Consider the following 25156-nt stretch of genomic DNA (forward strand, 5'->3'; position numbering starts at 1 on the left):
GAAATTAGAAAAAAATTGTTCCCTGTGAGGGTGGGCAGGCCCTGGCACAGGGTGCCCAGTGAAGCTGTGGTTGCCCCTGGATCCCTGGCAGTGTCCAAGGCCAGGTTGGACAGGGCTTGGAGCAACCTGGGATGGTGGAAGGTGTCCCTGCCCGGGGCAGGGGTGTGGAATTAGATCATCTTTCAGGCCCTTCCAACCCAAACCATTCTACAATTCTATAATTCTCAGAATGCTTTCCAATGCTTGGCTTTTTTGGGGTCTTTCTCCTTTTTCTCCACCAAACCTCACTGTATGAAAACCCCACGGAACATTCCAGACTAATACAGAGATGAGAGAAGGATTTCTGACCCTGGGACAGGAACTGCAGAGATGTCCTGGTCTCAGGAAAAACCACACAAACTCAGAACCAGGGTCACCAAGGGAGTAATCACAAGCTGTGCCTTTATTATTTGAATGCCACTAATGTGTAGTGGAAATCAGGGCTCAGCTGAGCCAAGCTTTGCATGTATACAGACACTCAGAGACAGCTCAAGGCTGGAACAGCTGGCAGATTAAAAAAACAAATGCCCAAGGATGGAGTAAAAGGTCAATAAACACAAATCCAGAGAAATGAGATGTCCCAAGGCCACGCAGAGTCAGTGGGAGAGCAGGGCTTGGAGACAATTCCTCCATGTGCTCCCATTCCCATCCATGCTGACCCCACACCCTGATGGGACACAGACTTCTGAGGGACAGAAGAGTGCTGCTGTCCTCTCAGTGCCCAAATAATCACATCCTTGAGTGACCCTGAAGCCCAAAGGAAGGTGGTGGAGCAGCAACACCGCATCTGGGAGAGCCATATCACAAAACCTCCCTCAGAGTGACCAGTCCTGTAAGAACCCAACCCCTTATGGGGTCTCTTCCCCACCAGGTGACATCAAAGGTTGTGTTGAGGGCTCTGAGCAGCACTGCTGGAGCAGTGGGATTTGTTCCTGGCTTGAGTATGGAAAAAAGTTTTGTGCTCCACATGAGAACATGTGGAAAACTCCACTGGAAAGATGATGTAAAGCCTGGGGAATATATGCCAAAGCCACTGGGCTCTGGGAATGGGGCTGGCTTCCATTAGTGGGGTTTGAATTCCCTAAAAGGTTGGAGGGAGAGCCTTGAGAGTCGTAGTAAGGAACACAGAGGTGTTTAGGGGTTTTCAGGGGTCACCACTGCTCCATCTGTGCTGGGAGAAGAATTTCCTTCCCTGCTCCCCCTTCCAGCTGAGCTGGAAAACAGGGAAGCAAGGATTGCTACAGCCAGGGTGTGACTGAGTATGGTTCACTCGGGCAGAGTTTTCCTGGCGCCTTCTAGGGTTGATGTATCCCTGTGAAATTCCAGGATTAACCCACATCAAGTAACCACTGTCACCTTCCAGCTGGGTACTGGTGTGGGGACACTGCTCAGCACCTGCAGGAGGTTTTGGGTTTTCTGCACCAGATGCTGACCTGGCAGGGCAGCTTAGATCATTTTAAAAAACACCAAGTGTTTTCTGTGGGGAACTGACCCAAAATCCAGAGATTTATCACACCACAGAGCTTGTCCTGACTGGCACCAGCTCATTTTAGCTGAGCTCAGACCACTGAGAGAGAAACCTGGAGAGTAATTTGGTGCCCAGAGCCAGGTGGGACCCCAAAGAGATGTCCCAGCCTGCCATCACTGCTCCATTTCCCTGTGCTAGAATAATTTAGGCTGGAAAACATCTTTAAGATCATAAACTAAACACCAGTGCAGGCTCTCAGCAATCAGGTGGGATTTTTTGGATGCACCCAAGAAGTTTGCAGAGGATGAGGCTCCTGTGGGAATGGGCATAACCCAGGAGAGCTGCAGAGGACAACAACAACTAATGGCCTTCAACACTGGGTTCATTTCAGCAGTTTTGTGTACAATTCTGTGATCCTTTGAGATGAAAGGTGCCCCAGAACTGTAAATCTGGGCTGTTATTATGATCTGAATTGATGCTTTTTCAATACTTCTGGAAGTGACACACAAATAATGGCATTATGATCTAATCAATATCTCCTATTTGCATCTCCCCTTTCATCCAGCAAGATCACAGAGCTCTTTGTAAGCAGTATCTTCACAAGTCCCTCTTGGCTGAGCACAACATCACCAAAGGGAGCCTGGTGAGGCAGTGTGTAATTAGGCTGGTAGGATTTCACCCCGTTTTTGAGTTCCCACTGCATTTTGGGAGGTGAAGATGGAAAGTGATGGGCAGTCCAGCACCTCTTGCATGCTGCAGAAGGGAATTTAAGTCAAGTTAAAATTTGTCTCAGGCACCAAAACCAACATATCTGCTCTTGTAAAAGTGCCACAATAACATTTTAATGACCATGTACAGCCTGAAGACCCCTTTCAAGTGCAAAGGAGTGCTAAGTTTATAAAACTTTATAGACTTCACACTTGTGCCACCAGAAATGAGCAGAATGATCAACAGAGACACAGCCAAGGCTTAGCAGGGAGATTGCTGTTAAATACTCTGTGTTTAAGGTATCCCCCCCTCACCACATGTGTTGCATTTACTCTTGGACAGAGCTGAGAAAATTAAATTTTCCTTCTGAGAAAAGAGAGGCCTCTCCAGTTGGGTTGATTTTCTTATTCTGTATGTGAAAGCAAAGGCTGCTGATGTTGGTTTGTGTTTCATTTCTTCAGAAGCCCTGCATTTCAGATTAATAACATTCTTGTGAGGAGGGTCTGCTCAGCTCTGTGGCTGTGCAGATGGACAAACGTAAAGCTTTTCACTGGGATTATCAAAACCAGGTGGCAATGCAAGGAGGCCACTCTGAATTAGGTCACCTTGACATCTCAATTAACATTTTTTTACTGAAAGCACTCAGTAAAAAATGTCTTCATGGGTTTTCTGTTGTTAAGAAATAAATTCTTCCCTGTGAGGGTGCTGAGGGTTAGGGTTAGATGTGCCCAGAGAAGCTGTGGCTGCCCCTGGATCCCTGGCAGTGCCCAAGGCCAGGCTGGATGGGGCTTGGAGCACCCTGGGGCAGTGGAAGGTGTCCCTGTTCATGGCAGGAGGTGGAATGAGGTGATCATTGAGGCCCCTTCCAACCCAAATCCTTCTGTGACTCCATAATTTAATACAATGAAGACACCCCCATGTGAACCACACCTCTGTGCCCATGTGAAGGAGGGAATACCCTTGGTACCCATTTTTTGTGGCAGTCATATTTTCTGGAAAAATCCCTTTGACCAGGATTTTCTCCTGGGAAGCTGAGAAGCCTCAGAGAAAAATGAAAACAATATTATCTCATTTGCTTCTCCTGTGTTTTGCTGCTCTGGAATGTGGTTGGAGATTGTTTACCCACAGGTGATTGTTTCATTGATTCCATGTGAATTGTTTTGATTTAATGACCAATCAGGGCCAAGCTGTGTTGGGACTCTGGAAAGAGTAATGAGTTTTTCTTTAGTATCTTTCTAGCCTTCTGTCTGTATCCTTTTATATTCTTTAGTATAGTTTAGTATTCTTTAATAGATTCTAGTATCATAAAATAATAAATTCGCCTTCTGAGAACATGGAGTCATAATTTCCATCCAGTGATGGGGCACCCCATACATACAACAATTTTTTGCACCCTAGGTCCCTCCTGTAGGATGCAGGCACCACAGGGGTGGGCAGCCAGAGGGTTTCAGGGCCCTGTGCAAGGTGTGGTGTCTCTCCCTCAGGTGCTGAGCTGCGTGAACCCCGACAATGTGAACAGCCCCGAGATCCCCGTGAAGATCCTCAACTGTGACACCATCACCCAGGTCAAGGAGAAGATCCTGGATGCCATCTTCAAGAACGTGCCCTGCTCCCACCGGCCCAAAGCCGCTGACATGGACCTGGGTAGGAGATTGCTGCTGGCCAGGGGGGACAGGGGAGCTGGGAGATGGACAGACTCCATCCAGACACTTTGCTCTGGACAAAGAGCAAAGAGGTGTTTAGGGGTTTTCAGGGGTCACCACTGCCCCATCTGTGCTGGGAGCACAGGAACAGCCCTGTGAAGAATTGCCTTCCCTGCCCCCCCTTCCAGCTGAGCTGGAAAACAGGGAAGCAAGGATTGCAGCAGCCAGGGTGTGACTGAGTGTGGTTCACTCAGGCAGAGTTTTCCTGGCACCTTCTAGGGTTGATGTATCCCTGTGAAATTCCAGGATAACCCAGATCAAGTAACCATTGTCACCTTCCAGCTGGGTACTGGTGTGGGGACACTGCTCAGCACCTGCAGGAGATTTTGGGGTCTTCTGCACCAGATGCTGACCTGGCAGGGCAGCTCAGATCATTTTAAAGAACACCAAGTGCCCTTCTCCACACCCCCTGCAAGGCAGAGAAATCACAGTGACAGGGCAGAGGGGGACATTTTGGTGATGTTTATGCTCCTGGCTTAGGAAATCTTTTGGCCTTAAAAAGACCAGTACCATGCTTTTCTGCCCATAGAATTCATCTTGGACAAAGGTCTGGAAAAAGCATGAGTGGGGCTGTTCTAGTTCTCTTGCCAAAGACCCCTGGGAAAAGGATTCCTGGAGTGAGGATGCTGGGAGGAGTGGCTGTCTGAATTTGGAGTCCACGGACAGGTGTGGTACCACACCTGGAGAATGTGAAAAAAATGTAGAAAAATCTGGAGGATATGAAAAATTGTAGAAAAATCTGCTCAGGCCATTGCTGAGGTGTCTGGTGGAGGGCTGGGGACTCCGTTGTGGCTGAATCTGCCAGAATTTGCTCTCAGTGACCTTCAGTGAAAGAGACTGGGCTGGAAAATGATGGAGTCTATAAAACCAGCTGAGCTGTAGAGGAACCAAAAGGAGAAGGAATGGAGCGAGGCCAAGAAACGATTCACAGCAGTAATGAAGGCAGCAATGAGAGGTCAGGGATTGAAGTTAAGTGTCTGAGTGTGTGTATGTGTAGGGGAGGGAGGAGTTCCTGACAGAAATTGCCCATCAAAGGCAGTTAGAATAACGAAAGAAGCTGCCAAAACCAGCAGCAGTAAAGAGCAGATCACGTACATCATCCAGAAAAGACCCACGATGGCTGGGGAGCCTGAGGGAAGGCAGGGCAGGGTGCCAGGGCACAGCACAGCACAGGAATGGGGTTCACAGCCTCATCTCCTGGCCCGTCAGGTGCCCCACAGAGACCAGTTCCTGCAGATCTCAGGCTGGGTGTGGCTGGGGATTGTTTGTCCTGCTGGGAAGATGAAGGATGTGTCCGTAATGAGATGCAGGAATTTTACCTGCACACTGTAAATACAGGGATTAACTGGATTCCACTGTAGTTCTGGGAGCCAGAAGTGGGTGTGTGCAGGGTTTCAGCTGGAGCCTGACAATTCTGCATCCACAATTGTTGCTGGGTTAGGAAATATTGGCCTCTTCAAGACCAGACTGGACAGGGCTTGAAGCAACCTGGTCTGGTGGAAGCTGTCCACAGAAAGGGGTTGGAACTTTCAGATCCCTTCCCACCCAGCCCAGTCTGTGATTCTATCACCCCCTGAGTGCTACTGAGGAGCAGAAAGTTCCAGAAAATTGGCATGAGCATGTGCCAAACCTCAGAGAAGAGGCTTACCCACAGTGCCAACAGACTGGCTGATGGGCAGCTCTGGCCAGGAGCACTGATGAGGCAGCTGGGAGGAGGGGGAACAATTAAAATATAAATAAAAAGCCCTTATCCAGTAGAAAGCAGCAATGCAGATAACAAGGTGGGAGGAGCATGGGTGAAACAGGAACAAGAGTGTGGTGTTCACATTCTCTGAAAAAATCCCTTTTCCCAGGATTTTCCTCCTGGGAAGCTGAGAAGCCTCAGAGAGAAAGGAAAACAATTCTTCTCTCATTTGCTTCTCCTGTGCTGTGCTCATGTGGAATGTGTTTGGAGATTGTTCACCCACAGGTGATTGTTCCATTGCATTCTGCTGTGAGTTGTTTTCACTCTTTGGCTAAACAGGGCCAAGCTGTGTCAGGGCTCTGGAGAGAGTCAGGAGTTTTCATTATTATCTTTGTAGCCTTCTGTCTGTATCCTTTCTGTATTCTTCAGTATAGAATAGAATAGAATAGAATAGAATAGAATAGAATAGAATAGAATAGAATAGAATAGAATAGAATAGAATAGAATAGAATAGAATATTTAGCCTTCTGAGAGCATGGAGTCAGATTCATCATTCCTTCCCTCGTCTGGGGGGAACACAAATACAATACAAGAGGGTCCACACACCCAGCCACAGCTCCATCCCAGCTTTCCCACCAGGAAATGATGCTCCTTGGCACCTGGCATTCTTCAGAGGTGCTGAAGGCAGCAAGGGGAGTGCAGAAAGCCCTGCTGGCTCTCAGGAACCACCCCAGAGCTCTCAGGATCAGCCTGCCCTGAGCTCAGGGCTGCAGAGGGGCTGGAGCAGAGAGTGGAAGAGCAGATGGCTGCAATCTGGCCTTGGAACCCGTGGCTTTCAAACAGCAGCATCATTTCCTGCTCCCATCACCATTTTCTGGGCTTTCTGTCCACGCTCAGGCCAGATTGCTCACATGGCAGAAAGCAAACAAGCTAATGAGTTGTTTTGAGCTGTTAAATGCAGGGTAGCTGCAGGCAGAGGGACTTGTGTGTGTGGCAAATGTCACAACGTTTGGCAGTTGCCCAGGCAACTCCTGGAGGGGGTTGTCAGCTGAAAGCCTCTATTTTGGACACCCTGAGGTTAGGTTTTAGTCCAAACCCCCAAATTGCAGCCCTCTGAGTAATGACTTCTTTCCACGGTGGTGATTTTTGTTATTATCATTTTTAAAAGATCTCTCCCACACATGAAACACCCCATCTTTGGGAAAACATTAAGGTGTGAGGGTCACAAAACAGGAACGTGGCTTCATGCCGAGGTGTTTGCTCTTCCCTGGGCTCTGGATGCTTTTTGGAAGGTGGTGCTGAGGTCAGAGGTGGAGGGAGGGAGCTGCTGGCTCGGCTTGCTCTCAGTGATGCTGTCTCAGGTTCATTTTGGACCATGTCAAGTGAGATTTCACTGCCCCACCAGCCCTGCAGTGCTGGGGCGTGGGTTCATTTAAACCAGAAGCATTTAAACTGATTGTAGCTCAAGTATGTATAGGTAAGAGAGAGAGTTTGCATTTATGTCTCCTGAGGACAGACTGGGAGAGCTGGAAGAGGCTCCAGAGAGACTTTAGAGCAACTTCCAGTGCCTAAAGGGGCTCCAAGAGAGCTGGAAAGGGACTTTGGGCAAGGGCCTGGAATGTCAGGACACGGGAAAATGGCTTAATACTAAAAGAAGGGGAGTTTTAGATTAGATATTTAGAAAGAAATTCTTTACTCTGAGGATGATGATGCCCTGGCACAGGGTGCCCAGAGAAGCTGTGGCTGCCCCTGGATCCCTGGAGGTGTCCAAGGCCAGGCTGGAGCACCCTGGGACAGTGGAAGGTGTCCCTGCCCATGGCAGGGGTTGGAACTGGATGATCTTTAAGGTCCCTTCCAACCCAGACCGGTCTGTGATTCTATGATTCACTCCATACAGGATGAAATATTTCTGTGCTGTTTTCCAGCTCCATGTTCTGAGATAAACTTTTGTTCCCATCCCTTTTTCCACCCCAGAAACAGAGCTGACTGTCTCCTCTCTTCCTAGACCTGGATCAGAGGGGGATGTAACATTTTCTGTAGGATTTGAGGTGCAGGATGCCATCTCCCCATCTTCCCTCTCCTCACAGAGTCACCCCCTAGCCAGGCATTGCTGCATTCACCTCGTGGTCAAAGGGCCCCTGGAATTTCCTTTTTTCCCAGTCAAGTTGAACAGAAAGGTTGTTCCTTAAAAAAAAAAAAAAGAGAGGAAAAAAAAGAAGCAAAGAAGTAATTCCTGCGTGCAATAAAAAGATACACTATCTGCTGAATGAAATATAAAGGCTTCACAGCAGCTGTCTCCTGAGTTTGCATTTACCACTGCTCCTGATTGGAAGGCTTGATAAAGTTAATGGGATTTTTACCTCCCTCCCCCTCTCCTCCCTCTCTCTGGAAGGTGGAAGTGTAACAAATTGGATTGGAGTGTGTCTGTCCTTTGTGCTGGCTGAGAGGAGTGCTGGATCCCAGCAGAGCAGGCACAGGGTGCTGCCAGCAGGACAGAGCTGACAGGGCTCACTTCATGCTGTCAGGATGGATGGCAGGGTCACCTTCCCCTTCCCATTTCCTTGCAGGTCTGTCTGTGACCCCCTGAGCTCGTGGAGAAGGGGAGCAGTGAGGCCAGGAAGGGTTGGGGACAGCTGGGGGTCCTTTCCCTGTCATTGCTCAGGGCCTCAGTGAGGTGGCAGAGGTGATTTGTGTTTGGGCAGGGAAATCAGGCTCTCAAACTGGGACTGGAGACTCCAAGCCTGCCCTGAAGGTTTTCCTCCTTGTCTGGTGCAGTCAGGCTGGCCCTGACTCTTCCTCTCTGCAGGAAGGCCAAGGAAAGGGCTCAGGAATCCCCTGAGTCTCTGCACAAAAGGCTTGAAGAAACATCTCAGGGTGTCCCTGGAGCGGAGGGAAATCTGCTCTGAGCACCTTGCCCAGCCCTGGGATACAGATAAAGCCCAAAATGAGGAAAGCTGTGCTCAAAAACCTGTGCATCCCTCCCAGAACACGAGTGTGTGTCTCTCCAAAGGTGAGCCAGGGCAGCAGAAAAGGACCACAGGACCATGCAGGGCCATGAAGGAGGGATGCCAGAGTGACACTGTCCTCCTGGCCCTGTGAGGAGAGCACACAAGAAACACTCTGTGACTGCAGAATTGGCTTTGGCCCGGAGTGGGACACTTCCTAAGAGCACCATTTCCCATCCCAGCCCAAACTTCAGCAGTTTTTGCTCTTCTGAGCAGTGTCTGGGACCAGTTGGATGGCAGGGATCTGGCCCAGGTGGGAGTGAGCAGAGAGCATCATCCTCAGACTCCACAGGGGTGATGTAGGTGCAGTGGTTTTTAACAGTTTATTGTGTTTCTTTGTATTTGGTGTATGGTAGGGGATATGGTACCCCCAATGTTATATTCTTTAGTTTAGGTGCTGATAAGGTTGTTTTTGAAATGAATTTTGTTGCTTGATTCAATTTTTTAGGGGTATTACATCTTTAAAGGACTTGTTTTTTAAGACCTAGGATGGTGTTACAGGCCATAGCATGAGGTGTAGGGTAGGTCTCTAATTATTCAGTGGTGGTTTTTATTATTGTGAGTGCACAGTGTTTACCTTGGTGTGTTTGGGGTAGCCTGATGTAGTTTGTTTGTTAGGCTTTTCTATACTTATACTTGGACTATTTTCTACTATACTATAGGGGGTTTATTTGTTTGGTTTGTTTGATGGTAGTCTCACAGTTATGGATAATCTGAGAAATATTGTTTATGGTGTTTATTCTTTGGTCTTGTGCTTACTTTTAAGTGGCACCTCTACCTCCTGAAAGTTCCTGAGTTTCTTTCACCTTTAACATTTGTTTTTTCACAAGAGTGTCTACAATTTTCTAGCAGCTAGAAGCTTTACATCCCTTCCATAGATGCCTCCCATGCAAAACCACCACAGCAGGTGAGGATGTGAGGAGCTGGAGTAGCTGAAGGGCAGTTCAGGATCAGTGCTCCGCCAACACAACCTTTGCTCACCCTCAGTGTCTCCAGCCAAAGTAGCACCCAGCAATAAACACAGTTGCTGACCTCTTCCTGCTAATTTAAATGAATAATAAAGGCAAGTGCAGCTTTCCCATTGCATTTTAATTATGTGATAAGAAAAGTGCTGAAACCAAAAGAAATTTGCAACGGTCCTTGCATTTTTATATTGGGAAAAACAAGCAAGGGTGGCAGGTGATGTCTCCATATCCAAGAGTTCATTTTAATTAACTCCTGCAAATGAATGGACTTTTTGCTGTGGCTCTGGCTAAGCTGCATTTGGTTGGGTCACTGTGACTGAAAGGTGACAACCAAGAGGAGAGCTTTGAATGAAAGCACAGGAAGAATTCCTCTCCTTTTGGTCATGTTTATGTTTTCCTTGCTTAGGCAAGTCCATGAGTCCTCTGTGGGGAAAGCTGTAGCAATCCTCCTCAAGACTCCAAGATCTCAGAAGTCTTTTCTAACCTTAATGACTCTGTCATTTTATGGAGTTTTCTTCAGGATTTGAGCAAAACATAGCACCATGGGAAGTGAGGGGCTGCTCCAGTGCTGCAGGAATTCATCATTCCAGGGAGAAGTGGCAGAAGCAGGAGAGCTTCTGCCCACAAGCAGGTGCTGAAGACTTGTAAAATTTACATCCTCCACAGAGCAGAAGTTGGATCTGTCCCTGGCTTTTCCCTCCAGTTGTGCCCCTGCTACTTTTGCCTAATATTAAAAGAGAAAAACTCTTGCAAAATAATTAAAATTATAATTATAATTTTATTTAATTTATAATATAATTTATTTAATTTATAATTATAATTTTATTTAATTTATAATAATGTTAAAATAATAAAATAAAAAGCAGACCTTTATCTGGAAGCTTCCAGGGGTCTCAGTGGTCATGGGTACACCCAGTATTGCCCTTCTACAAGTTTTATAAGTTTAACAAATTATCATACCTAACAAACATTGGCCAATTAGAAGAGCAGTTGGTCAGGCAATTTTCCCCCCAGATTCAGAATTCAGGCAATTTTTCCCCTGGATTCTGCTCCATTGGAGTTGATCCAGGGCTTCTTTGCCCCATTTCTTGTGTCTTCTCAGACTCTGAGTGGAAAACAAAATGTTCTTGTAGGTCCTCTCCTTGAAAATAAGACTAAACAGTATTTCAGGAATGTGTTAAAAGCTTAGCTTGTTATTTTAAAATCTAAGAGGAAGGGCAGGAAAAATCCTAGGAGCTATGTAACTATGAAATAGCAGTCTACAGAGCGACAAACATATGAAAAATATATAAAAAGCAAAAATCTGTGGACACTGCTATGCCTGTACCTAAGGGCTTCCTGCTGCCCATCAGTGGACTTGAGATGCAAGAAGTATTTTGGGAGCACCAATGGGCATGAGCTGAGCCCAGCATGGGTTCTGTGCCCAACCAGACTCTGCTGGGCTGGGTCCTGGCAGGGACATGGATCTTAGGCACTGCTGAAGGTCCTGTCTGTGCTGCCAAAGGAGAGACCACCAGGAGTTCTGTCCCTGGAACCAGTGGGATTTGCTCCTGTCCCATGGGGATGACAAACACAGGCAAAGGCAGGCTGGTCTTGGGAACAGCCGTGTTGTAAGTACAACTCACAGCTGTGAGTAAATCGAGGGTTAAGGACTGTGAATAATCAGGGTGTAGAGGTGATGAGTGATGTGCCTGTGATGCCATTTGGTTTTATCCTTTTTTTCCTCTGTTTCCTGTATTATTCACTTATCCCTCTCTACAGCTCCCTGAAAGGTGCCTGTGCCCAGCTGGGCTCGGGCTCTTTCTCCAGCAGCACTGACACAACCAGAGCACACAGCCCCAAGCTGTGCCCAGGGAAATTCAGGCTGGAGAGCAGGAAAAAGCTTTTCCAGCAAGGGGGATAAAGTTCTGCAGCGGCTGCAGGGGAGGGGCTGCAGTCACCATCCCTGGGTGTGTTTAACAAGCCTGGATGTGGCACTGCCTGCCAGGCTCTGCCTGAGGGGCTGGGCTGGACTCGATGACATTGAAGGTCTCTCCCAACTCAGGGATTCTGTGAATTCTGTGAGTTTACACATATATTGGTAGCTCTGTAGCCTATTGTATTTGTAGCTAGCTTTCCCAGTAATTTTCCATGGCCTTTCCCTAGGCAAAAAGACAAAACAAATCCCAGAGCCCCAAGCCCCAGGAGGTGCAAGGTCCCAGTGCTGTCTTGGTTCTTACTGGGAACCAAGGCTGAGACCAATTTTCTGAGTTACATTCTCATGGACAAAACATAGCCAGTGCCAAGGGGGGCTCCAGAGAAGGGACTTGACCTGGCAGTGAGTTGCATCACCACTTATCCTCCTAAATGGTGCTTTTTATCAATTATGCTAATTTCCCAAAACCTATAAAATCATACTCACCCCTGGGAGGAGTGGACTGTCATGGACATCTTTCCACAACTGCCCCTGAAGTCCTTCAAATGAAGATCAGCTCTTATATTACTAAGTATTACTAAAATGATCTCGAGTTTCATTTCCAGGTTGAGAAAAAAGGCAACCCTTGTCTTATTTATTTATTTGTTTGTTTATTTATTTATTTATCTCTCCTTGCAGAGTGGCGGCAGGCGAGCGGGGCGAGGATGATCCTTCAGGATGAGGACATCACCACCAAGATAGAGAATGACTGGAAGAGACTCAACACGCTGGCACACTACCAGGTATCTGTGGGAGAGGGGGGGCAGGAGTTGGGGCTTCTTTCTGGCAAGGCAAAAAGCAAAATATTATTGTCTTGCCCAGGGAAGTGGTGGAATCAGCACTCCTGGGAGAGTTCAAAAACTTGTGGATGTGGCACTTGGGGACGTGGGTTGGTGGTGGCTTTGGCAGTGCTGGGTGGACAGCTGGGCTCAATGATCTTAAAGGTCTTTTGCAACCTTAATTCTGTGGTTTTTGTTGTGCTAAGATGCAGTGGTTGAGTGGGCAGTGACTGGGCAGAGCCCCTGTGTTGAGCACATCCCTCCTGTCCTTGTCCTGATTATCCTGAACAGCCCTGGAGAGGAAGCCAAGGGTAGAAAAAAATCTTCTTTCCCTCTCAAAAGACAGCCCTGGTGAGTGGAGGGGGTGAAGAAGAAGTGAGGACAACACGAGCTAACATTTCTCATGCAGGCAAACAAATCAAGGCCTTCCATGCCCCTTTTCCCAATGTATCCAGGGCCTTTTAGTGCAAGCAGAGTTCAGAAGGATGGAAAGAGTGGTGACTGGAAAAGGGAGGTGGAAAACAGCATGGCTGGAAACCACTGAGCAGTGGAATTGTTATTACAAGGAACTTTTCTTTTTGATCCTTAACCTGGTCCAAGCGACCTGCTCTGCTTCCCTTCCTCCCTGTATGACCTGGAAATTCGTAACAGAGGGTTAGAGATGTCTGAAAATGTCTTACACAAGTGATAGATTTAATGAAAAAAGTGAAGTTTTGGTCAAAGTCTTCTCCCTTGGAAAAAAACACCAACAAAAAAGACCTCATTAAATTTAATCCAGTGCTGATGATTTTGTCATTTCCTCCATCACACCTCAGCAACCTCTGTTTCATAACAAGATTATTTTCTCTTGTCACTTAAGAGCTGAGCTGAGGAGGCAGCAAGCAATAATTTGAAAAGGAAACAAAACTTTTACTTCAGATTGACTGAAGCATTCCTAGCTGATTTTGATTTTTTTTTTTTTCCCCAGACAGAGCAAGGACGTTTCCTGCTTTATTTCATCAACAAACCAGGCATAATTTTCTCCCCTCTCTGTGCTTTTTCCATGTTTTCTTTGCTTCAGGCAATGAGCTCCCAGCTGTATGATGAGCTGGGCCAAGTCCTCAGGAAACATCATTTTCCTGGCTGTCCTGGAAGCTGACACGGATCATGCTGGGACAGACACTGAGATTGCCTTTGCCTCAGTTTCCCCATCTGTGGTGTGGGGCTAAACTACAAAGAGCCAATAATTGCCTTCCATGATAGCTGAGGGGCTATTTAATTAGCCTCTGCAGTGCTTTGAAGATGAAAAACTCCATGCAAGTGCTAATTATTATTATTATTATTACACAGACAAGAGTTAGATGTCGTTAGAAGGGATTTTTTTTACCCATCTCCTCTTTATGATGTCTTATTTATCACAGATGTTCCTGATATGGCTCTTTTGAGCCATGGGCTTGTTAACATTTCTGATATGGGACCCACATGATTTGCCTCGTTGTAGAAACAGAAAGTCTGGCTCCTTTAAAAAAGTCCCGTGGTCCCTCAAAACATTGTCCCACGACATCCTGGACATCAGCCACTCCAAACCTGCTGCTTTCCCACCCTCTGACACCACAAAGAGAAAGAAGTTGTGGCTGTCCCTTCAGTCCAGCAGTGCCTTTGTCACAGGGAAGGGTGGGAGGTTGGCAGGGTCATAGTGGAAAACTGTAGACAGGAATTTTTGAGCCAGGCACCCAGATACCACCTGCAATCCAGGAGGAAGGAATGGAACGTTTCACATCAGTTTTATCATGCTGATGGAACAGCCAAGCCTGTTTGAAGTAGCTCAGATGATTTTATTATTTTCATGCTCCTGCTCTGCCGAAGAGCTTCCCTGGGATGAACCCATTGTCAGATTTACTGAGGTTAATGCAAAAACCACCCCTGGAAGTGTTTAAAAGGCCTCTGGATGTGGCCCTTGGGGACATGGCTTAGTGGTGAACACAGTGGGGCTGAGTTAATGGTTGAACTCCATGATCTTAAAGGCCTTTTCCAACCTAAACGACTCAGTGACTCACACTGTCGTCACTGGGCTTTGAATCAGGGCCTGGATGGAGCAGAATCTGTTTGTCACCAATTGTCCCTTTGTCCAAGTGCAGATTCTGGCTGTGTAACAGCAGATTTTGTCCCTTTTTATTACTAGACCAACTCAACAAAGCAAGAAATCAAAGCTTTGAGGGCAAACTGTGCCCTGCCTACAGAGACACTGATTTGCAGCTCATGCTGCCCTGGGCATGGTCCTCAGCCACTTTTCAGACGTTTATTGACCCAGTCCTTTTTTTAATGCAGGTCCCAGATGGATCTGTGGTGGCTTTGGTCTCCAAGCAAGTCACTGCCTACAATGCAGTCAACAACTCCACGGTGTCCCGGACATCAGCCAGCAAGTATGGTAAGGGTTTGTGTGTCTCGGGTTTCTGTGGTTGAGATGACCCCCAAGGTATTAAAAGTCTTTTTTCCCAGCCCTGTGACCAAAGAAGCTGAGATTCCTCAGTTCTGTTTTTCAAGGTTGTTTATTTTCTCTTCTCTGTTCCATTCTGTCTCTGACCCACTGAGATCTGTCCAGCAGGTCGGGTTGTGGCACAGTCCCTGCCCTTGGGGTGCTGTTGGCTTTTTATACTCAGAACTACCTGTGCTTTATTTACAATAATTTTCCATTACCTATCACCTGTGTTAGACAGTCTGTCTCTGCTCTAAACCAATCCAGAAGTGCCACCATCCCAGCAGAAGATGGAGGACAAGAAGGAGAAGAGGGACAGGACAGTCCCAGATTCCTCCATCTTGCCTCCTGAACCCCCATTCTAAATCCCCAAAATTCTGCTTTTTCACCCTGTGACAAATTCACTGTCATTCTACTCAAACCCTTGTGGCTTGTAAATCCTCACACAAAGTTGGGAATTGTTTCCATGGCTAAAATCAAAGGCACAGGTGTTTGTGACTCTGGCCAAGGTCTCTGAGCCCCCTGCCAGGGTCTCGAGTCCTCCAGGGCAGCCAGAGGGATGTCCTGGGTTCTGACATGTGTGCTGGGATGGACTGGGAGAGCAGTGGGAAGAGATCCCAAACGTCACAGTGGTCACCAGACTCTGAGCACCAGCAGGGAGGATGATGGGCAGATGACTAAGTGGTGAAATGAGGCAGGAGGAGAGGATTTAGTCATGTAAAAACTCTGGCATCTCGTTCAAACTGTTGATCCAAGTGGTTGGGTTGCTCTTGGGAGGTTCTCCTCTCTCATTAATGAAAGGAGGAGTCTGTATAATTAACTGCCTCCCTCTTAGATCACCAAATGTCACTCCTTAGAGTCTGAGATCTTTATCAGCAGATCTCAGGCAGTGGACTGTTATTCCCACTGTCATCGTGAGACAGCAGAGAGTGACACAGCTGTGGAAGGGACACCAGGTGAGAACTCCTCTGCAGGGCCATACAGGAACCTCCTGAGTGTCACCCACCCCTCCACACCTTCCTCCCCTGCACCACAATTGCATCCAGCCCGTGTCTCACTAAGGTGGTGCTGGACAGCAAAGCAAAACATCCCTGCAGGGTGCTGCAAACCCCCCTCCAACCTGCATGCTGCTGTCATATCACTTTATTCATATTTTTAATTTATGGAAGCATCTCCAATCCTCCTTACTCCCTTTATCTTAAAGGAAAATGCAGTTACTCAATGTCCAGAGGTGCCCCCTTCCACTTTCTCCAAGGACATAAATGATCCATGAGGCCTTATTAATATTCATCCTCTTTGCCATGTTGTTGCAATTACTGAAAGACACAGTGACCTTTGGAAAGGAAGACTTGAGGGGGGTTAATTTCTGTTGGATTTCTTTAATTCTTTTGCCATTTGATTTTTTCAGGAGGAGGGAATAGGGAAGGAGGCAGGGGGAGGAGAAGATGTGGTGGGTCAAAAAGTGATTGTTAATTGCAATTAAGAAAACAGCATCCAGAGAGAAAAAGGATATTCCATCTGATAATTAATATGTAGAGATTGGTAATGCATTAATGAGGCTGATTCAGATCTTGCTACAGAAAGGTGCAACACTTCTGATAATTATGGTTGGAAAAGGCAACATTGCTAGAAGGTCAGGGAGAGGGGAATGCCTTGTGTCATCACTCAGGGGCAAGGAGAGGTAAAATTTGGAGGCTAAAAGTATTCTTGGAGAGGAAATTTGTGAATGTCCACCTGGGGTTCCGGCTGATTTCCGTCAAAACAAGATTTTGGAGCGGGGAATAAGGAGGATGGCTGGGCAGGAATTGTTTGCTTTGATGCCAAGGGAGGGAGGGGAGGCAGCTCCTTCTGAATCTGTGGATGAGGAGCTAACATATAGGAGATCACATTAGAGACATCAATATTTTAATGTTAAGCAGCATGGCATGGATAAAATATTGGAAAACCAGTCACATTAGGAACTGGTTCCCGAAAGGAACTGGTGCTACCCCCTGAACCAAAGTGACAGTGACAGTGCCACTTACCAGGGAGTTTGATAAGAGGCAAAGATTATGGAGAGCTGGAAATCAGTGTTTGAAGCTCACTGAATTTAGCAGTGCAGACACTGACACCACACCTGGCTCGGTGAGATCACACCTGGCTCGGTGACATCGCCTGCCTCTGCTGAGCCAGCCACGCGGGCAGGGCTTTGAAAAACGCACTTGGAGGCACATCACCAGCAGAATTCCTGAAAAACTCCACTGCTGAGAGCTGCTGAGGCACGTGGGGACCCCTGTCTGTGTGTCTCTGCAGAAAACATGATCCGCTACACGGGCAGCCCCGACAGCCTCCGCTCGCGCACCCCCATGATCACCCCCGACCTGGAGAGCGGCGTCAAGATGTGGCACCTGGTCAAGAACCACGAGCATGGAGACCAAAAGGAGGGTGACCGAGGCAGCAAGATGGTTTCTGAGATCTACCTGACCAGGTTACTGGCCACCAAGGTATGTGGTGAGGGCGGGGAATGGGGTGGTTTGAGAGTGGGGTGGAATTTCTTGCCGGCGAGAAGTGAGAGGCCGCTCAAAGGATGCCAAAGTTGGGTAAAAAGAAAAGGGCAGAAGGAAAATAGAGCAAGGGGAGAGTTTTGAGCATGTGGGGAAGGAGCTTGAGCTTTGAAAGCAGAGTCCAAAAAAAGACATGGGAAAGGCAAGGAGGAGCAACAATCCAGGGCCATGAGATTGGTGGGAAAAGCACAGCAGGAGGTGCTGGAGTTGTCAATTATACTGGTTTGTAATTTGTACCAAAATTGAGAAAGTGAAGACCCAGGGCAGGTGCTCAGAGCGGGCTCCAGATGTGCCAGGCTTCACAGTCTGAAATGGCTCCTACACCACAAAATCCTGAGTTTTGTGGTACAAATCCTCCTCCACATTTTCCTTGGGCTAATAAAGACTCTTGTGCTGATGACTTGGACAGGGTTAAAATGTCCTTACAGCGAGACATGGCAACTCAGCATGCACAGAGAGAAAATACAGATTAAATCAAGTGGGGGCAGAGCAGGGACATCCTGACCTGAGTCTCCAAGCACATCCATAACTTTTTCATTTTTTGTCAGGTATTCATAGGCACAAACACAATTCCATGTGCTCTCGCAAGTGCTGCCTGAGTTTGCCCATCACACACATTTCCATCACTAGTTTAAGTCCTGCTTTTCAGATTCACCTGCTCATTTACTCCTCAGCTCATTTTGCCTCTGATGTCTGGCTCTCCCTGCAGCCTCACTCAGGCTGGTTGAGCTGCAGAGGGATTTGGAGGAAAGGCAGCTTTGTCTTTAGCCCCTGGTCCATGCCCCATTCCCTGGCATCAGGAGGCTTTTATGGATCACACAGCATGTGAAAAATGCTGAAAAAGGAAAGTGTTGCTCCCCAGGGCTCAGGCCCCAGCTGGTGTAGACCAGCAAGCATTGGACTGGTGCTGATTTATGTTGTCTGGGGATGCAGCCCCTACCCGCACACTGAACTGCTTTTGCTCTCTGTTCTGGGTCACAAACTCAATGCTTGGGTTGGGTTTTTTTGTTGGGTGTTTTTTTGTTCTTGGTTTTGGTTTTTTGGTTTTTGTTTTGGTGGCATTTTGGTTTTTTTGGTGGGTTTTTGGTCTTTTTTTTTTTTTTTTTGTGGAAATACCAGGAAAGCAGCTGCAAAACCAGCACAGCAACAGAAAGAGTGGGAAGGTTGGGGTTTTATTGTTTCCCCTCTTGGGCCAAGCAGTTTTCTTTTCTCATTGTGACTGTTTGAGGGAGGGAAGGAGAGAGAGCAGTTGCTGTAACACAATCCCCAGGAAGACTTTGTTAAACTGACAATGATTTTTATTCTGGTAAATCCCTGACCTCTGATACCCAAGAGCCTCTCCCCTAAAAGCCTCAGAGGTTTTTGTGGCATTTGTGAGGGTGAGCATGTAGAGAACTAATTCCCTGCAGGAACTGAACCTGGGGGCAGCTCTTCCATGTCAGACCAAGAGGATTTCCCCTCCTGAGCCCTTTCTGAGTCAGATGTGCTGCAGGGCTTTGTTCACCCCGCAGGAGTTCACACAAACAAAAGGTGCCTCTGTTTGTTTCCCAAAGAATAAATCAAGTGGAGAATCAGCCAGAGACACCAGCTTTCTAATTAAGTGTTTGTTAGCTCTAGGTAAACTTGAGCCACTCTGGTGGAACCTGGGGCTTCCTTTCTAGAAAGGAGACATTTCTTCCCTGGGTCCTTGGAGAAAGGGCAGAGTTTTATCTTTCAGGAGAGGAAATTTTTCATATCAGGGAATGTTTGTTGGAGATTCAACTGATTTTTGGTTATTTTAGCAGCTGTTTGTCCACACATAAATGCCTGTGAAGCTCTGGTGACACGTCCTGCCTGGTTCCACCCCAAACCCAGCCTAGAGCTCCTCAGCTGTCCCCTTCTCTGAGCCTGGTCACCCTCAGATAGTCCAGCTCCCCTCCTTCCTGCTAAAAGTCAACTGTCCTCACAGGGGTGACTCTCCCAGCCCTGGATCTGGGATTCTCCTGCCAGTGGGGAATAAAAGATGAGGAAGCCTCTTGGGAATGAAGTTTGTGTTATTTAGGACATTGGTCACTCATTAACCACCCACCTCTCTAGGTTCTCTGGTCCTTTTTGTCTCCATGACACCTTCTGCTGTGCTCTACAGCCTCCTACAGACTTCTCTTCCCAGTTCAGAAGATGGCCCTGGGTGAAAGCCAGCCTGGGAAATGGCTGGGTTTTGTCTCATGGATGCACTAAAGCACTGAGGATGGGATGCAGAGAGAGGAATCAGTGTGGAAATGAGGTGTAATGGTTCTTGTGATGATAAACATTCCTGTTCAAAGATATTTGTATTGAAATTCCCAGGTTGTGTCTGATATCACATTTAACTCATATTAGATGGCCCCCAATTTTCAATCTCACCTCAGTTTATCCACAGACAGGCCCTATTTTAGTGGGGTAACAAAATTCAACATCCTCTGCCCACTCACATCCTTCCTTCCTCCCTTCCTTCCTTCTCCCACCAGGGCACCCTCCAGAAATTCGTGGACGACCTCTTTGAGACCATCTTCAGCACTGCCCACCGTGGCAGTGCCCTGCCCCTGGCCATCAAGTACATGTTTGATTTCCTGGATGAGCAGGCAGACAAGCACAACATCCACGACCCCCACGTGCGGCACACCTGGAAGAGCAACTGGTGAGTGAGGGAGTGAGTGAGACAGCCCAGCATGGATCCTGGGCTGGAAGGAGACTGGAGGGAAGTGTGTTTGGCATCTGGCTGCTGGAGGAGTTGAAGAATCTGGTGTGGGGCTCAAAGGATGAGGCTCAGTCTTGCCAAGCCAATGGAGAAGTCAGAAGATCCCAAAATATGAAGGATTAGCACTTTGGCTAAACAGGTCCCAGTTTGCCCTGTGTTACATGGAAATGGCAGGATTTGTGAGGGATTTGATGAGATAAAATGAAGTTTTAATTGCTGCAGTGCCCAGGCTCTGCATAGGAATATGCAGAATATTCCAGAATTATGCCCAGGCTCACATAGGAATATCTGGGGAAGTATGGGAGAGGATTCAACACCACTGGTTTCATCTGCACTGGGTGTTTTAATTCCCAGCTCTATTTGTTTGCCCACACAGAGGCATCTCATGCCAGCTGAGAATTTTAAGGTATCCAAGACATCCTCAGGGGATGTGGAGCACCCACAGGAGACTTGTACCCTCCTGGGTGGCAGCTGGAGGCCAGGAGAGCATCTCCCATGGTACAAAGTATTTAAAGGGTCTGGAGCTTGGATGGGAGTGTTCTTTTGAGTGAGTAATAAAGGGACAAAGTGTGACATCAGTGGCAAAGTGTGACATCAGCCCCCTGCTCCAGCTCCTCATCCCTGCAATGGAACAGTGGGAAAAGCCATGATAGGTGGAGAAAAATCTCCTTTCTGCTGAGTCTCCCGGTTGGAAAGAGCTCCCTGGGGAATGGCTCCCTCCCCTTCTCCTGTGCAAACACAGGGACTATAAAAGGAGCAGCAGAGGAGAGCCGTGGGGCTCCCAGCTCATGCATTTTTTCCTTTTCCCAGCCATGCAGTTGGCAGATCGTCACAGCGCCGGTGACATAAAAAAAGAAACCCCATGCACCAAAGAGGCTTTCAACTAATGAAACATTAGCATATTATTAACATTATCTGCGGCACTAATCTAAGGCTGATTGCAGCCACTCAGCCTAAATGAGCAGGAGGTTTATTTAAGGGGGGAGGGGGGAAGGCAGAGTGTGTGTGTTTGTGGGAAAAGGGGCAGTGTGAAGAAATCTGTTCAATCAGATCAAATTAACTCAAAGTCACATCACAGGGCTCCATTATTCCCAGCCAGGGACATCGTCCCCTATCCCTTCCCCACAGCCAGGCACAGAAACACACGCTCTGCTCCTCACCAAACACCTGCACAGGGATTTCTGCAAGGTTCACCCATCCACCTCATCCCCCCAGTGATGATTCTCCATTCCCACAGCTCCATCGTGTCTCATTGCCCTTTTTTACTCATTCTTCCCCAAGGGACAGGCTGTCCAGAAAAGCTGTGGCTGCCCCATGCCTGGATTGTTCAAATCCAGGTTGGATGGGTCTTGGAGCAACCTGGGATAGTGGAAGGTGTTCCTACACCTGGATAATCTTTAAGGTCTCTTCCCTCCCAAAACACTCTATAATTCTGTGTTTTCCAGCATCTCCCTCTTCTCCTGAACTTGGCTGACCAGATTCCCTGTGTGGGGCTTTCCTTTACGTTTTTTCTGTGATTTTGCTGCACAGGAGAACACACAGAGGTTTAGGAGAACACGGTGTCAACCCTCTGTCAGGAAGGTTGTTACCCAAAACCCATCAGGCTTGGGGATGAGTTGTTTACAGTGTTGTGAAGCAATCAGCAACTGGGAGGAACTGGGGAGTTTGTTCTGAATATCAGGAGGATTTGCTAAGCTGAAAGATGCAGAGAGTGAAGGTAGATTTAGCAATCTGCCTAAGAGAGACAGGGGCTGGGCTGTGCTCAGTGACACATCCCAGCTCCTGGGCCACCATCACTGCAGTGCATCTGCCCTGACAAAAGGCTCCAGGCAAAGGCTGGAGGTACCTCATACATGTACCTCAGGGCATCCCATACAAATGAGCTGCTCTTTGGAGGAAAAGGGGGAAAAGGGCTTTGGATTGCAACTGGAATAGCATTTCCTTGGTTAAGGCAGATATATTTTCATATCAAAGCCTGTGATACTTGTTTCCCAGTTCCTTTTTTTTTCCTTGAGGCAATGGGGGCTTTCCCTGTCATGTAGCAACTGCTTCCTGCTCAGGGTACTGGGATGGTGTGCAGGCTTGGGCTGGAGCAGCAAGGAGTGACAGAACACGGTGTCCTAGCACACAGGGTGTGCCATGAGCATTCCCAGTCTCTACCTGGGAGCTCCACCTACCTCTCTTGCCATGGGATTGCTGTGAGGGCTAAAAGCCAAGTCCCTCAATGACAAATGTGTAGAATCCCAGAATGGTTTGAGGTTGAAAGGGACCTTAAACTCATCCAGTGCCACCCCCTGCCATGGCAGGGTCACCTTCCACTATCCCAAGTTGCTCCAAGCCCTGTCCAAGCTGTTCTTGGACACCTCCAAGGATCCAGGGGCAGCCACAACTCCTCTGGGCAGCTTTATAACCCACACCATAATAATTTTTGTGGGTTCAATGCCTGTCTTCATGTGATGGAGCAACCAACAGGGTCAACTTCCCATTGCAACTTAACACAGAGAGATTCAGAGTGTTTGTCACCATCACCTAAATTTTACTCCCATTAATTTATGTGCACCATCAACAAGATTGTATTAAGACTGAAAAAAATCTGCCTTGTAAGGATTACAAGGACAAGAGGTGATGTCTCTACCATCCCTAGACTTTGTAGGGGAGGAATTCACTGCACAGCAAAGTTTATCCCAGAATCCTCATATCCCCAGCGCGATCTTTGATCCCCACCCTCCGTTTGCTGCTGTGCTGTCCCCTGTGAGCTGTGCCCTGACTGTGTCCCCTCTGCCACCCCTCCTGCAGCCTCCCCTTGCGGTTTTGGGTCAACATGATCAAGAACCCCCAGTTTGTCTTCGACATTCACAAAAACAGCATCACAGACGCCTGCCTGTCCGTGGTGGCTCAGACCTTCATGGACTCCTGCTCCACCTCAGAGCACCGCCTGGGCAAAGACTCCCCCTCCAACAAGCTCCTCTATGCCAAGGACATCCCCAGCTACAAGAACTGGGTGGAAAGGTGAGTTTCAGCTATGGAATGGCGTCGATTCTTTATCTTCTCTTTCTGCCTGGGTCAGGGTTGGGATTAAATGCTCAGAGATGGCATTTCGTGTTGGGACTCAGATGTTTGTTAGTTCTTATCTGTGTTACAGTCTCACAAACTGTGAGTCCTACAGTACTTTAACAAGCTGCAAAATGGCCCCATCTCTCCCTCTACAAGGTCTTTTAAGGATAAACTGTCCAATTAAGATATGACACCTAAATTATTTTTACTTTTAACCCAATAACCAACCACCTGTGCCCACAATGGGGACTTTTTTATCCAATGACACAAAACCACCCAAACCCCTGGAGAAGAAGGTGAAGAAGAACAACGAGCCACCACCCTAAAACCTCCATCTTGCTGTATATATATTACTGTATTCTAAAACCTTAAACTCTGAGTTTTCCACCATGTGATATTACGCACTTCTATTCAAACTCCACACCCACAATTCCAATTCTATCCTTTAATTTTGGAAGCCTTCTCCACAGCCTCAGTGTTCTCTTGGGGGTCAGTGCCTGGCAGCACAGAAAGTCTGAAATTCTCACATCCAGGGTTCCAACAGAGTGACATAAAGTGACACAACCAGGCCCTGCTTTGTGGGTGGAGGTAGGAGGCAGCATCACTGTTACTTTTGGAGGCTACCCCTGGGCCTTTTTTGTCTTTGGCTTTTGCTAAGTGGAAATCTCTACATTAGCCTTGTGCCTTGCAGCAGAGATGGAAATTTAGTTAATGGTGGGAGTTGAAGGTGTTTGCCATCATTTTGTCCTTTGAAGAGAAACTCTTGAGAAGTGGCAGAGGGAGGAAAGAAGGGGAGGTGATGTGAGTGAGTCCTGAGAAGCATACAGGCTTCTCAGCCTTTCCACACAGGCCTGGAGTGGTTTGCTGCTCTCAGTACCATTGTGACAGTCCCCACACTGTCTGGATCCCAAGGGATTTATAATTATCCCCCAGCAACTTCCCTTGGAGGCTCTTCTGTGCTGTGAGATGCCAGATGACTGACAGGCTGCTGACAGAAGCTCTGCAGGTATTTTATGTCAGGTCAGAGGTCTTTCCAAGCATTTTGTCCACACTCCCAAGACCTGTGGCTGTACTTCCATCTGCTGTACTGAGGGTCAGTGCCTGGCAAAGCTGCTCCACAGGGAATACAACCAAAACATCTATTCCTGCAGCATGCTGGGGCCTCATTTCCCATAGGGTTTCCCCCAGGACAAGCAAACAGCACATCCTGGTCTTCATCCAGCAGGAGCTGGGCTTTGCTTTCCAATGTTCTGCACTTGCCTGGCGTTATTGACAGGTTTGGGAACTGCACAGATGGGGAACAGTTGCTGCTCCGTAAATACAAAGGCGGGTTTATCCTGCAGATCATTCCTGTGCACTGCATCCAGCTTCCAGCCATGATTTCCTCTGGATCACTTCCCAGGCATGGCCTAAAACTGATACCACGTCCTGCAGGCTGTACAAGGCCTCTGCTGCTGCAGACACCTCATACTGTGCTATAAATCCCCGCCTTGCCTTTGCTGGGGATGATTTTCTCTCGTTTTGTGACAGATCAAAGAGCTCTGTCCCCTACTTGGCACGAGGCAGCTTTTTTTCCAACAATTCTCCCATTGGTCTGTCATTTGTCTGGACAATTATTTTTAGATGTGGTTAAACACTTCAGCAAATGTCGTTTCTAGGCAACCTGCAAGGCTCTTATGAGCTACCTTGCTTAATTATGACCTACTTTTGGTACCGTGTCCAAGTTTCTTAGTATGTATTGAGGCTGATTGCTGGATTGACCTGGATAATGGGAAGCAAGTGTTGGAGGTTCCATTTAGAAATCAAGTTTGCACCAACAGTGACCCAAAGGTGTCGTTCTCTGGTGATGCTTTAGCAACACTCTGTATTGTTGGGCTGTTTCTGTGGACAAATAATGTTTTTCATCTCAAAGTTGTTGATTTTATCCTGGGAGATGCTGCATTTGAGTGACACACTGAGGTATTTAAGTGGAGAATGGGATATTTCCTTATGCAACAAACACCTTTTTTTCTCTTTTTCTCTTTTCCCTCTGGTTACACAAAAAGCTGCAGTTTCCATTTTGGTTTTTTTTTCCAGTATTGAT

At 47.5% G+C, this 25156-nt stretch overlaps 1 protein-coding gene across 1 annotated transcript in view; it reads left to right on the plus strand.

The window, feature by feature from the left end:
- Positions 1-25156, plus strand: part of PLXNA4 (plexin A4) — a gene marked incomplete at both ends in the record, with an annotated part of 438509 nt that overhangs the window by 402933 nt on the left and 10420 nt on the right. The window contains 6 exons of the mRNA XM_084206497.1: positions 3700-3859; positions 12166-12269; positions 14613-14712; positions 17053-17243; positions 19790-19959; positions 22816-23028. Coding sequence (XP_084062623.1) covers positions 3700-3859; positions 12166-12269; positions 14613-14712; positions 17053-17243; positions 19790-19959; positions 22816-23028 — 938 coding nt within the window. The remainder of the gene's footprint in view (positions 1-3699; positions 3860-12165; positions 12270-14612; positions 14713-17052; positions 17244-19789; positions 19960-22815; positions 23029-25156) is intronic.

Source organism: Fringilla coelebs (genome assembly GCF_963513975.1).
Source record: "Fringilla coelebs genome assembly, chromosome: 5".
In the NCBI taxonomy this organism is placed as follows: domain Eukaryota; kingdom Metazoa; phylum Chordata; class Aves; order Passeriformes; family Fringillidae; genus Fringilla; species Fringilla coelebs.